The 13,964-nt window shown below is 38.5% G+C and overlaps 1 protein-coding gene across 1 annotated transcript in view; it reads left to right on the forward strand.

Annotated features, from left to right (window-relative positions):
* LOC136885904 (adhesion G-protein coupled receptor G6) overlaps positions 1–13,964 on the forward strand; it is an 80,515-nt gene that overhangs the window by 31,492 nt on the left and 35,059 nt on the right. Inside the window, exons 6-8 of the mRNA XM_068230965.1 lie at positions 5,418–5,663; positions 5,758–5,920; positions 12,611–12,860. Of these exons, the coding sequence (XP_068087066.1) occupies positions 5,418–5,663; positions 5,758–5,920; positions 12,611–12,860 (659 nt within the window). The remainder of the gene's footprint in view (positions 1–5,417; positions 5,664–5,757; positions 5,921–12,610; positions 12,861–13,964) is intronic.

Below are 13,964 nucleotides of genomic sequence, written 5' to 3' on the forward strand. Positions count from 1 at the left end.
ATTGCGTTATTATTAACAATTAAAACAATTTTCAATTCATCCGGTGTCAGTGCAAAAATTGCATATGTGCCCTTTCATATTAAAGAAGGTGGTGAATTTTATTCTCCTATGATTTCACTGGGAGAATATACCCAGTGTATTTAGTGGTACTGTAGTTCTGTGTGATCGCTGGTTGTCGTTATGATACATGGATGTGCTTTGCATATCTGATAGTGTTATCTACAAATTCTCGATTTTAATTACAGAAATTCTTTCCATAATACTTGTGTGAATTTGGATCCTGAATTGCCGCCATCTTGTTCATTTTTATTTTTTAGCGTTGATTGTACATCTTCGAGATTTCCAAAGAGATACACTACACGACACATAACCCCACCTAGGTGGTAGTCGCACCAACCTTCAAACTCGATCGCATTGCTGTACGTTGTGTGCCATTTCTACTGACCATGAGTAATCAAGTTTTGAATTAAGTTCGGTTTTGTAATGCTTTCATCCCAGCTCTTTTTATCCATCATATGGTCAACATTTTTATATTGGGTTAATGCCTGTAATATTATTTGTTCCTCTTATATTATTTTAAATTCAGATTAGTTTTAGCATTACATTTCTAAACTAATTCTTATTTTGATTTGTTTATCACACATATATTCTTAATTTCACTACAATAAAATTAAAGCAGAATGACCCTTGCGATGTCATCATTGACTTAATTTAACCTAAAAATGGAAAAAGAACCCTCTTGTTCTACAGGAAATTCTCAAACACTCATAGAAAGCAAATTATGCCACAAGAACTTTACCACAGGAGGTATTCATATTCACATTAGTCGTTGTCACAATGAAGACCCTAATGATTCATAAAATTCTCCTTGCAATGCAACTTCTAAACACCTGAGCATTTTACCTCAGTCACTGAAGAAATGTGAGTTATGCAGAGGGCTTTTCAAAAGTATCTAACACTACCTGGTTCGATCTCACACGGAAGCTGACCAGAACAACATTAGTCAACTCCATCAAAGCTCATCTTTGAAAAATTGCAGCAATACTGATTCTGCAGCTCCAGCTATAAACCATCCATGTCAGAATAGCTCAGATCTCCTGCATGACGTCAACAATGAATGTAAGGAATGGGAAAGCAGGTTTGAAGGACTTGTCTCCTTGGATTCACCTGAAGATCAAGAGTTTATAAGGCAGTGAATGACTACTGCGTATTTCTCAAGGAAGCTGTGAATAGTTGTAAAGGGTCCCAGCACCCATCAGTAAAATACTATAAAAAGAGGCAGGCGAGGAAAAATAATCCTGATGGACTAACTTACAAAAGTTTTAAAATGCTAAACAAGCCAGAAAAAAAAAAAGCCCAACGACAAAGGAATAGATATGACTTTGAACTCATTCAGTTTCAATTTCTTAATAATCGAAGGATTGTGGTGAGGAAAATTTTCTCTTCCCCATCCTTAGTAGATTGTAAACTGAGTGTTATGACTATTTCTGAATATTGTAGCAGTCTGTTTGATTCTAGCAGTGTACATTTACTTGATAAATACGATGAGGTGTGCGAGGCCGATAATTTTGAAAATGAGCCAGATGCATGTTGGGGAATTCGAATAGACTCCGCCCCTGAGAAAGATGGAGTAAGGCTAAAGATTTTTAAAGACCTCATTGCATACAAAACCATTTCTTTCATTGCAAACTTACATGGTTTGTTGGGGATATGTGCCATCGTATTTCAGCATGGTAGAACAATATTAATTCATAAAGGTGGAGATCCAGACAATGTCCAGAACTGGCGCTCTATAACACTATATTCCGTATTATGGAGAATTATTGAAAGAGTGATCGATAAAATGCTCAGGAAAAATGTCATACTCAGTCCTAATCAGAATGCCTGGGAACTTTTATTAATTCATCTATTGTAGACGGGTGCATGTAGGACTCAAAACTTAAGAGGAAGGATTGCTGCATTGTATTCCTAGACGTCTCTAAAGTGTTTGATAATGTATCTCATGAGCTTATAAAATGAACTCTAAGCACCATTCCTGTTTCACCAAAACTTAGAACGCTAATTATTAATCTCCTTAAGGAAAATTCAAACAGAATACAAATTAACAGAACAACTAGAACAAGTCAAATCCCTATCAAGAAAGGCGGAGTTCAAGGTGATCCCGTTCCTTCTATACTATTCAGTTTAGCAGTCAATCATGTTCTGAGGGAACTAAGTGAAAGAGAAATAGCCAAGGAATATGGGTACAACTTAGTACCAAGTATGGAAAATCAGATGGTGCTTGCCTTTGCCGATGATTTGGCGCTACTTTGTAAGAACAAAGCAGCAGATCTAGTAACAGCTTCTTTAGCCAAGATCAGACTCCAAATAAATACTATTAAAAGCAAGGCCATATTGATGTGTAAAGATTAGCTGATCACCTCTGCTAACACAACTCTGGATGGGAATACAGTTGAGTGCATTCCACCAGATGAAACAATACCGTACCTTGGGGTAACATATCAACACAAAATTTAATTTAATCCTTCTGCAGTAATCAATCAGCTCACAAGAAATTTGAACCAGTTGGTTAGTTCACCCCTTCTCATTCCGGATCAGAAGCTAAATATACTCAACCAATATATTTGGCCCATTCCAGTGTGCACCTTTGAAAAATCTGACAATGAGATTTCTTGGTGACTTTGATAAGATTATAAGGAGTTCCGTTAAAGAAATTATTGGATTACCTACTGACGCCCCAGATGCAATGATTTACGCACCACACTATCTTAGAGGACTTGGAATTTTCAAAGCTCAATGGGAGACTTTCATTCAGCATATAAATATTTGCATAAGGCTGATGCATGAGAGAAGCCCATACATCAAAGCCACTAGAGAGCTCTATACTGAAATCACCCACTGCCTTGAACGCCTGCCGCTTAGCAAGGAACAAGTTGAACGTCTCGAAAACCCTCTTCCCAAGCTCATCTGGATTTTTTTTTCCCTAGTGGCTTTACGTCACACCAACACAGATAGGTCTTATGGCGATGATGGGATAGGAAAGGCCTAGAAGTTGGAAGGAAGTGGCTGTGGCCTTAATTAAGGTACAGCCTCAGCATTTGCCTGGTGTGAAAATGAGAAACCACTGAAAACCATTTTCAAGGCTGCCGACAGTGGGATTCAAACCCACTATCTCCCAGATGCAAGCTCATAGCCGCACGCCCCTAACCGCATGGCCAAGATTCCTTTAGAGTTGGTGCACATTACCATCCAAGGGTGAGGGAGTGATATTCTTCTCCCACTGAGAGAAAGGAAACGCTTGGATCAGTAATAAGAGAGGTATGTCATGCGGATAATGGACAGAAGCAAGTAAAATGAACTGTAACGTCATCCCAGCTCAATCTCTCCCTGGAAAGGAGCCTTAATTCATCCCGCTGCAGAATGTGTGATGAGTTTGAAACCTGTTGTTCTGTTGTAAGGGAGGATCCATAGGCACAAAATACAGTTCGCCAATCGATTGCTGGAAGTCTCCGTAAACAACAACATTTGGAGATCCATGAAGAAGTAGCAGGTCTTTCGACAAATGGATCCACTGGACGAGCTGATATTGTTGTCATCGATCGGATGAAAAGTGGTGATTGATTCCACTGTAACATCTGAGGAAAATGAACAGCAGCCTCGATTAGTGTGCGAGGAGAAAAAGGCCATATATGAACCATGCCTTGATGATCTCAGAAAGAAGTACGAAATTTTAAAATGGGAAATTATTGGCCTTATGATTGGTGCTTGAGGGACAATTCCTAAGGAGACTCCGAACTTCTTCAGAATAAACAAACAGACCATATCGGACTCAGCATTAAAAAATTAATTGACGATTGTAAGACACCACTTGTACTCCCTAACTTGCAGAAGCATGTACTGGATTTAATTTCTCAAATAAAATCTGAAAGGGACAATCTTCCTGATGGTGGCAATAGTAATCTTGAGTTATGACTCCCCTGCTTAATCCAAATATCATAAAAATAAATATTGTTCATACGAAATGATTAGGAGGCCGATCCTTTGAATTCCTTATTGGGGTGGCTATCAGGTGAATTATCTCTCTTTTTTTGTGTTGCTTATATTAACTGATCATTGAAATGCATAACCCACAAATAAAAAATTATCAAATACTCCAAATAATAGACACTCAAATACAATGAACCCTCATTAGTGCGTTCCTCATTAACACGTTTTTCCGCTTAGGACGCCGTAAATTTGAAGTCCCGATTCTCATTGTATTAAGTGTATAAAAATACCTGACCTACTATGTCATGAATTTTCGCTATTACCGCTTAGTACGATCGCATTTTTCCTAGCCTTGAAATTGTTGTTTGTCATCCCTTGTGGAAGGAACGTGATTTCCAACTCGGGTAAGAGCCCCTGGTGCAGTTGCGAGATAGCGGAAAATTGCACCTTTGGGAAGTAAGCCATTAGCCTCATTGCTTGCCGGATAGCAGTGAAACTGCAGAATGACACAATGAGCCTGTCTGTGTTTGTATTTTGCATTCCATTCAGAAGTTAGAAAAGTATTTCATGTTAAGTTGTACAGTGAAAGGTAGTGAATATCTGTCACGTGATACCCTACATCTGAAACATAACAGTGTGAAGTTGACCAGCGTGATGCATATTTGTCTTGTGATCCCCTAATTATGGATACGGAAAAAGTCATGAAATTCCTTACAAATGAGGACAAAATTAACGTCTGTCAGCAAGTCGACGGGCATCCACTTTTTTAAGTCGCAGAGTTGGTGTGAATGTTGAAACTCGCACCTTCCAGTTTCGACTCCATCACTCGAATCGGTCCTGGTCGGTCGAAGTTTTGTTCAATTAAAAATGGCGGCCAAAGTAATTCTGTTGCGGTTGCACATGGCCGTGTATAACCTCCAATTCATTGTCTAAGTGTGTGACCAGAAAAATAATGTTTAATAACCAACTAGCCCGAAATAAAAGGCTTCTACTAAAATTTGTTTTAGAAAGAGTGTGATCTGCAAGAATACTTCAATATTTTTGTGGGGCCCATTCAAATTTTTTCATATTTTTTGTTTGGTGTTTTTAACACTTTTCAGTGCACTATTATTTTATAAGCCCCAGTGGAATAAGTTTTCATATTTGTTCTCTTGTGTTTTTCACACTCTTCAATACTTTCTCATACAATTTTCACTTTACCTGCGGATATACAACATAAAATGCCATTATGTCTGAAAATCGAAGGTGCTCGTTACTGTTAGGTCACGAATGTAAGACAACCCTTGATTTTTCATATGAGATTCTGAGAGAAAAAGAAGTTGTCTTGGATTCGGAGAAATATGGTACTTCTCCAAAGCACATGTTACTTTAGGCTATGCATCTTACCGATATCTGAAACATGTGGTACAATATATATGGTGTTGTTACAGATACAACAGGGAAGGAAACGAACTGTACCTGCGAGTGGACCATCCTGAGAGAGTGCACCAAAACTCAACCAAGTGTTATCTCGAGGGTGCTCCACTCGAGAAGACCGACACCAGCACTGTCAAGCTACACCCAACAAAAGACGCTGCTGAGTTCCTGATCTATACAAAGCAAGAGGGTTACATAACGTGCCAGGCTCGGGTCTCTGACAGTCTGCAGCTGGTCAGGACAGAGAGGATTCTGAGGAGGTGAGTCATTTCTGAGCAATAAGAGGTTGTGTTTTACAACCGTGTTTACAAGTTATTGACTGCTGTGGTCCTAACGTTGTACCATGTCTCACAGATCCACTGAGGAGGGGCAAACATATGTGCTGGCCATCAGGTATCGCTCCATATTATGCCGCAAAGGCTACTGTGATCCTGCCGACTTAAACTACATAGAGACTGTTACTCGCAGAGTACGCGACGAGCTGCGGATGAAGATGCATGCTGATTCGGTACATGCGGTGAAGGTTGACTATCGGTGAGATCACTGACTATTTTTAGAGATAAAAGCTGTTGCATCTCATGTCTGTATAATGTTACCCATACGTAATACTGGAAAGGAACAACCAAGTGATATACTGTATAGAGAAATAGGATAAAGACCAGAACAAAAGTTTCTTTCATACTGGCCCAATGATTTCCTTTCTTTGTGCTGTGTTCTTAGCCTTTTAACACCTTTATCCATCTTGTATTTTTAAATTTTTTTTGCTTCTTCCATTTTTCTTCTTATCCACCCCACCTGCATCATGGCTGAAGATATGCCGCAATAACTCCTCCTCTGCTCACTTGGTGAAGTTGGCTGGGGGCTGAGAAGAACTAGGTTTAATAGAACTGGGGTTAATGAGGGGAGAGCACATCTGTTTGAAGATATGGAGACTGTCCTTGTCCCTATTTTTTTTATTGCCCCTTCTTCCCACATAGATCTGAATTATTAGACATTGGATCTTTAGGTTTTTACCTATTATTTTCCGTAAGTCCCTATCATGTCTGTCTGTGACAGTTATCTGTATTATGTACCTAACATCACAGTAAAGGAAAATTTTATAGTGCTTTGTTTGTTAGGTCATCAGACCAGAGGCTGGTTGGATCCTCAAATAGCATCACCAAAGGCTATGCAGTTATATGGAAACCACAAAAACCAATGGCAGTACCAAAATGAGGCGTACTAGGCAAGATGAGGAGTGAGGTAGTTTGCCATTGCTTTCCTCACTGGGCCAGACAGTGCTATTGTAGCACAACTAACCCTATGAGCAGCACCTTTCATGACACTCAGACACACTGGTTGTGCTCTGAATGTCATTAATCAGCACCACCCATACCTCAGCAGCTTCCATATTGTCACAGCCATGGATGAGACTGGGACTTCAGTGGAAGCTACACTTTGCTCTGGCTTATACGTGCCTATTTCAATGTTACAGTCTATTTTTGCCTTTCTGAGCCTGTAAGAACATTTTTTTTTTCCCTAAATCTTATAATTTTCATAAAATAAAAAAGTAACAGTATTCATTTTTATATATATATATATTTTTACAAATTGCTTTCCATCGCAGAGACACAGATAGGTCATATGGCGACGATGAGACAGGAAAGGGCTAGGAGTGGGAAGGAAGTAGCATGGTCTTATTTGTACAGCCCCATCATTTGCCTGATATGAAAACGGGAAACCACAGAATACCATCCTCAGGTTGCCGATGGTAGGGTTCAAACCCACTAACTCCCAAATACTGGATACTGGCCGCACTTAAGCGACTGCAACTACTGAGTTCAATTAATTATAATAAAATGTAAAGCATTGACAAGGCAAAGTGTTCTATAGAAATTGAATATAAGTCAATATGGACAAGACTGAACCAAAAATGGTTAAAATAATCAATTCTGCAGCTACTGAGCATGGTATAATTAAGTTTTTACAGAAAGCATCTAAGATGGAGGTGCAAGCCAAGCTGGTGTTACGGCGGGTATTGGGGTTCTGAGGCAAGTCTGGAACCAGGAATTTGTGGGTTTTACCGTTATCCCGTTACTTGTCTTGCATATGCACTACACCGAGTAGCAGAAGAAAATAGAAATCAATTCCCAAAAGTGAATGATTGAATTTATTCAGTAAAGAAAGTATTTTCAAAATCAAGTTCTAGAGTTGCTGCTTTTAAGGAAAAGTGCCCAAATCTGCCCCTGCCTCCAGCGAGATGGAGTCCATGGTTACAGGATGCTCAATATTATACAGTGAGAACATCCATTGGATACAAAACGTCAAGATTCTCAGTGAGCTAAAACTTATTTAAATGTTGATCCACATAGATATGCCGTCAATGTAAAATAGAGCCTAGGTGAAGTAAACAATAGAAGGACTGCCTTGACACGCCGTTAAGGTTGTTGTGCTAGTACTGACCAGATGTTCAGCTTCGAAAGCAGAGTGGGCTTTGATATTTTATAATGAAAGCTGTTTGCCACTTCCAGTGATTTGATCTCAACAAGATTTCAACTATTGTACACACACGCTACATTGTAAAGTCTTGCATGCTATGCTTAAACTCTTGTAAGTGCTGAGTTACCAGTTGACTGTTTGGTACCTCAGTGCTGAGGTTTTTTTCTTCCTGTGTAAAAAAAAATTGTAGAAGCCTCAATTTTTAACTTATCAGTTAGCTTAAAATGTTTATAAAGGTTGGTTCTTTATAAATCTAAATGCAAGTGGAAAATCCTACCCTTATGTTCAGTATCATTTTGAGAGAAAACAAAATTACACTTTTTGTGCCCATGAGTACATCACACTTATACGCAGTAAAGAGCCCAAAATAAATGATTTCCTAAAATCTGTAGGCAACTAATACATGTAACGCTGTACAAGTACATAAGTTGATATTTTAAAATACTTTCTAAACATGGAATGTGGTAAGAGTTCATGTTTTCCACCAGTTGTTTGTGATACCAATTTGTTCAACCAGCTGGACCAACTCCACTGGCACAGCAGTTTTAGAAAAATCAATGATTTTGTGGTTGTCATAAAACACTACTTGGCTCCCAGAGGCTATCACAGTTACTTGAAAGTCTGGTGGAGAAAAATCATCCAACCGCCACAAAAATAGTGATGAAATAGCTTTTGAACTCACTGTGATTTTCTTCTTTTGTTTAGAAGGAGGCTCTATTTCATTCTCACTTAAAATATTTTCAGCACTCTCTGCATCACACTCACTTTAAAAATCGCTTAACAATACATTAAAATCATCATCTTCATCATCACTTTCTGCTGTGGTTAATAACTGAAAAATTCTTTGATCCAAAATAACATCGCTGCAAGAGCCACTATGTTGTTGTTCCGCCATGTTTGTTTACATCCTAGATGAATTCCGCAGATGTCTACAAAAAAACTCTCTAAGTTACTTCCCGAAGCTATAAGTCGTTATCAATTAGTTCTACATAATGCCCAACAGATGGCAGAACGTGCCAGAGTTCGAATTGGAACTCGAGAGTGAACCGGGAAACTCAAAGAAATTAAAGTTCTCGTACACTGTCTATAGGCAGGCGTAGCACTGCTGGACCGGCCGTGTCACCCCGTCTATAGGCGGACGTAGTACTCATCGGGTTAAATATATTGGTGGGAACATAAGGTAGAACCTCGATTATATGTTCCCGGAAACTACGTTTTCCTGTATTGTTCGTTTAAATTACGTGGTCCTGTGAGCATCCTAATTAAATAACGTTGTAAGAATCCTGCATTATCCGTTCCTCGAAGAAACGATTTCCCGTATCAACCGTCCAGAAATTTCAGACCCATCAACGCTAATCCTCGATCAGGCATTTTTCAAGAAACTGTATCTCATGAAAGGACAGCTATAGCATACTTACGGATCTTGATGTTAATGTCCCGTCATTGTGGTAATTTGAGGAAGTACGGTACTATACCGGAAAAAAATTGGCGGTGAACTTGCATAAGGGACCATCAGTCCTGCCCTGTTCGTTGTACACTTCAAGACTTGATTCAAGCCACTGAAGAGGGAATTTCTGGGCAGACATTGTGTGAAACATGTTTTGTGACATAAAATGTACTTTGTTTTATTTGTATATAATACTTTATTTATATTTTAAGTTTTTTCAACACTCTGACACGAAATAAATAAATAAATAAATAGCATCGCATTCGGCTGGTATTGTTTAGAGAATCAAAATCGTAATACAGAGTGTCCACAACAATTGGAAGGAGACAGAGTGCATTTCGACAGCTCTACTTGAAGACGGAATGAGTTTCGTCAAATGTTTGTTCTTGCAAAAGTCTAAATGATGTCCAGCGAAAGATGTTTATTTTTATTTTCAAAAATTTTTTCGAGTGTATCTCCGAAGAGGTTTTTAAAGATAAAAATTTCATTGTTCCGTATTGAAAAGTATCACAGTTAAAATTGAAATAATAAATAAAGAAGTTCAACCTATTCAATACAAAAGAATAAGAAATGCAGTAATTACATTCTTATTTAATAATAAGTAGAAGTGGTACCGGTTTCGACCCTAGTCCAGGTCATCATCAGCCGATTAAAACATGAAAGACAATGCATAGGAAAAAGAAAATAAAAGATCAAGTTCACTCCGGATCAGTAGAAGAGGCGATATAAAAATGACGGGGGTAGACACTGTAAAATTCAGAAGTAAAATGTAAGTCACTTAAAAGAAACGGTGCATAATTTTCTGAGCGGCAGTATGGCACACGCAGTGTTAGGCAAAGTCTTATAATGTTTATGAAAAGCGAAGAACGGTTAAATGAGCTAGCTTGTATACACTGTCAGGCACAAAGTCATAACACAATCGAACACACATGAAGATCCATAATCGTGCTGAAGCTGATGAGTAGATCAATTGAAGTAACTTGCCAGCTCCCGGTGATCAGTGTGATATATTCAACATCAGGCACTGTGGTTTCAAACGCCAACGTAAAATGAAGAATAGCTTAATGATCCAGTATTTGCTTCGGTTGCGGGAATGTAAGTATATATAGATACATATAATATAATTCAATATAATTGAATAAGTAATTGTGATCCTGTAGAATTTTTGGAACAGTTGACGTGAAAAAAACAATTGTGAAGAGAAAAAAATATAGTAAAAAGCACAATACCGGAAACAAATGAAAACATATATGCACAGTGTGCTATTTTTTAAAATGTAAAAAATTCAGATCGTGATTGAAGTAGTCGAAGTCGGCGCAAGGCTGATGATGTCCTGGACTAGGGTCGAAACCGGTACCGCTTCTACTTATTATTAAATAAGAATGTAATCACTGCATTTCCTATTCTTTTGTATTGAATAGGTTGAACCTCTTTATTTATTATTTCAATTTTAACTGTGAAGAGGTTTTTTGTACTTCCTTCAGGGCACTGTATAGTCCCTGAGCTTTCAGGCAGGAATCGAAACTGCTCCTTCTTAAGTAACACGAATTTAGTATTTTAATATTATCGTTTACGATATGTTATTGAGACCAGAACAGATGTTGCACCTTACATACATAAAGCCATGGGAGGTTGTAGGATTGCCTATTACTGTTTTGGTCCTAATGTAAGACTGGGAATTTCACATTTTTGTGTTAAAATGTTATAAAAATGGCAGTAGTTTCATTTGCGCACGTTACATTAAAAAATTTTGCATCATTTTGCACTCGTACCGACTTGCACAGCTAGCGCGCCTTCCAGCTGAGCTCAAGGTTGCAAATAAGTGAAAATTCGGAAGTTTTGATGATGTTATTTCTCTTTCCAATTTGATCGTGATTAGTGAAGGACAGACTTGAACTTGAGAATCGATACTGACCCCTTAGTAGAAGCACATTTTTCCTAGTCCTGAAGATGTTATTTGTCATCCCTTGTGAGAGAAACGTGATTTCCAAGTCTGGTAAAAGCTGATGCTACAGTGTGATTACAGAAGAAAGGTCTTAAATTCCTGAACTTCTCAGGATAAGTTGCACTTTCGGGGAGGAAGCTGGTAGCCTCAGGAATATTCAGTTTTGCTTGCCGGTTAGCAGGGAGATTGCTGAATAACACAGTGAGCCTATTTGTGCTTGTATTTCGTATTCCATTCAGATGTTAGAAATTTATTTTGTGTTGAGCGGTACAGTGAAGGGTAGTGAATATTTGTCGTGTGTTACGGTAGCCTATATCTGGATTAGGAACATAATCGTATGAAACTGACTACATGGTGCATATTTGTCTTGCGATAGTCTAGTTACGGGTACTGAAAAGGTCGTGAAATTCATTAATAATGAAGACAAAAGTAAAATCTGTCAGAAAGTTGATTGGCATCCACATCTTAAAGCGTGCAGAGGTCGTGAATGTTGAACTCGCACCTTCGAGTTTCGACTCGATCACTCGAGTTGGTTGAAGTTTATTCAAAATAGCGGCCAAAGTCATTTTTCCCAGTCGCATATGCTGAACTGTAACCTCCAATTCATTGTCTAAGGGTGTGATCAGAAAATAATGTTTAATAGCCCACTGCTCCGAAATAAAAGGCTTCTACCAACATTTATTTTAGAAAGAGTGTGATCCACAATAATACTGTACTTTGATATTTTTATTGGCCCCATGCAAGTTTTACTATTTGTTTGGTATTTTTCACACCTTTCAGTGCACTTGTCATTTTATAAGCCCCAGCGGAAAAGGTTTTCATATTTGTTATGATTTTTCCCTCCTTTTAATACTTTCCTTTCATCTTTAGAAATGGTAGATATAGTTTTCACTCTACCTGAGGATACACATTGTAAAATGCCCTTATATCGGAAAAAATCATATCTAGTGTTTCCATATCCCTGCTGAACAGTTTTTATTCATATATTCAGTAGTATGTTTTCTTGCTTAACCCTCTGAGTGCTATTGTCTCGCTACGAGACGATTCGGATCCCTGCTCTAGTGCTATCGTCTCGCCGTGAGAAGATTCGTAAAGTCGATATAACACCACGGTACAACAATCGATTTTACGAATATTCTTGCTGCGAAATGAAATTCTCTATTTGGTAGGCAGTGCAAGTTGGTCTTAGGTTGGGGAAGGAAAGCAGTAAGTGGCGATTTGTCAGCTGTGAACTGGTCTTTGTTTACGTCTGCTTGAGCGTTTGAAGGTTATTGTTTGCTAGCCAATTTATGATAATTGTGTGCCTGATTTACTCTATTTTAATTGCCTTATTTTAGTTCAGTGATTATTATAACATAAACATGAGTGAACTAAGTGGTTCAAGTGCAATTAGAGAATCATTGGAGGAGCCTGGGAGTGATGAAAGTGAAGATGACATTGGTAATGTAGTAGATTTTCCTGATGGTTTATCATTAGACGACTTTTCTTCTGGACGTATGGAAGAATATGACCCTAATTTAGATACCCATGACTGTAGTGATGCGTCATGTTGTGATGTAGACAATCCAAACGTGCTAACCCTACGAGGCACATCTAGAAATAATGACCCACCACAACAGAATCTCTCCAAGTCCTTTTACCTGTGACTTTTTTATTATTCACTGAAGTTTCTATTATTATACAGGGTCTTTATTTATGCTTGGCAAGGACTTTCTCGCTCGACCTTGGCCGCCAGTGACGGTTCAGTTGGCGGCTACCGCACGTGCATACGTATGGCACAATACGGTGCTCAAGATCATTATCATGCATCTTACTCACCATGTTTACAGTTTGTGCTCAAAATCATTATCATGCATTTATCATGCATTTTACTCACCATTTTTACAGTTTATGCTGAAAATGTTCCCCATGCACTACCAAACATAATCGGTATCTCCTAATGAAGTTTTCGGTTACTCTGCCAAGTTCTTCAGTACTGATGGATGCAATTGCAGCTCTTATATTGTCTAAGTTCATCTAGTGTGTGAGGGTTGTTCCCATAAACTACATTTTTTAACATTCCCCATAAATAAAAATCACATGCCGTTAAATCTGGGCTATGAGGGGGCCATAGATTTTTACTTATGATCCTCATACTAAACACGCGCCGTAATTCAGCAATTGATGCCTCAGCTGTATGAGCTGTGGCAGAATCCTGCTGAAAATATGCCGAAAAATGTTCTGCGTATGTCAGTTCATCAAAGAATTGGTCAAGGATTTCATTTCTATAATGCACATTGTTTATTGTGCTCTCATAAAATATCGGGCCTATAATTTTATGCCCGTTCAAAGTGAGCCAAACCTCGATTTTCTCGTCATAAAGTGGTTGCTCAAACACTATTTCTGGTTTTGTTGCACTGTACTATCTGTTATTTTGTGAGCATACATGGCCATGCAAATGGAAATTAGCCTTATCTGAAAAAAAAATTAACTTATTTTAATTTTTTTTTTTAGCTAGGGGCTTTACGTCGCACCGACACAGATAGGTCTTATGGCGACGATGGGATAGGAAAGGCCTAGGAGTTGGAAGGAAGCGGCCGTGGCCTTAATTAAGGTACAGCCCCAGCATTTGCCTGGTGTGAAAATGGGAAACCACGGAAAAATTAACTTGGGGTCAATTTCACCTGAGTCTACCTTCCCTGTAACCCAATT

The sequence above is a fragment of the Anabrus simplex genome, chromosome X (assembly GCF_040414725.1).
Source record: "Anabrus simplex isolate iqAnaSimp1 chromosome X, ASM4041472v1, whole genome shotgun sequence".
NCBI classification, from domain to species: Eukaryota; Metazoa; Arthropoda; class Insecta; order Orthoptera; family Tettigoniidae; genus Anabrus; species Anabrus simplex.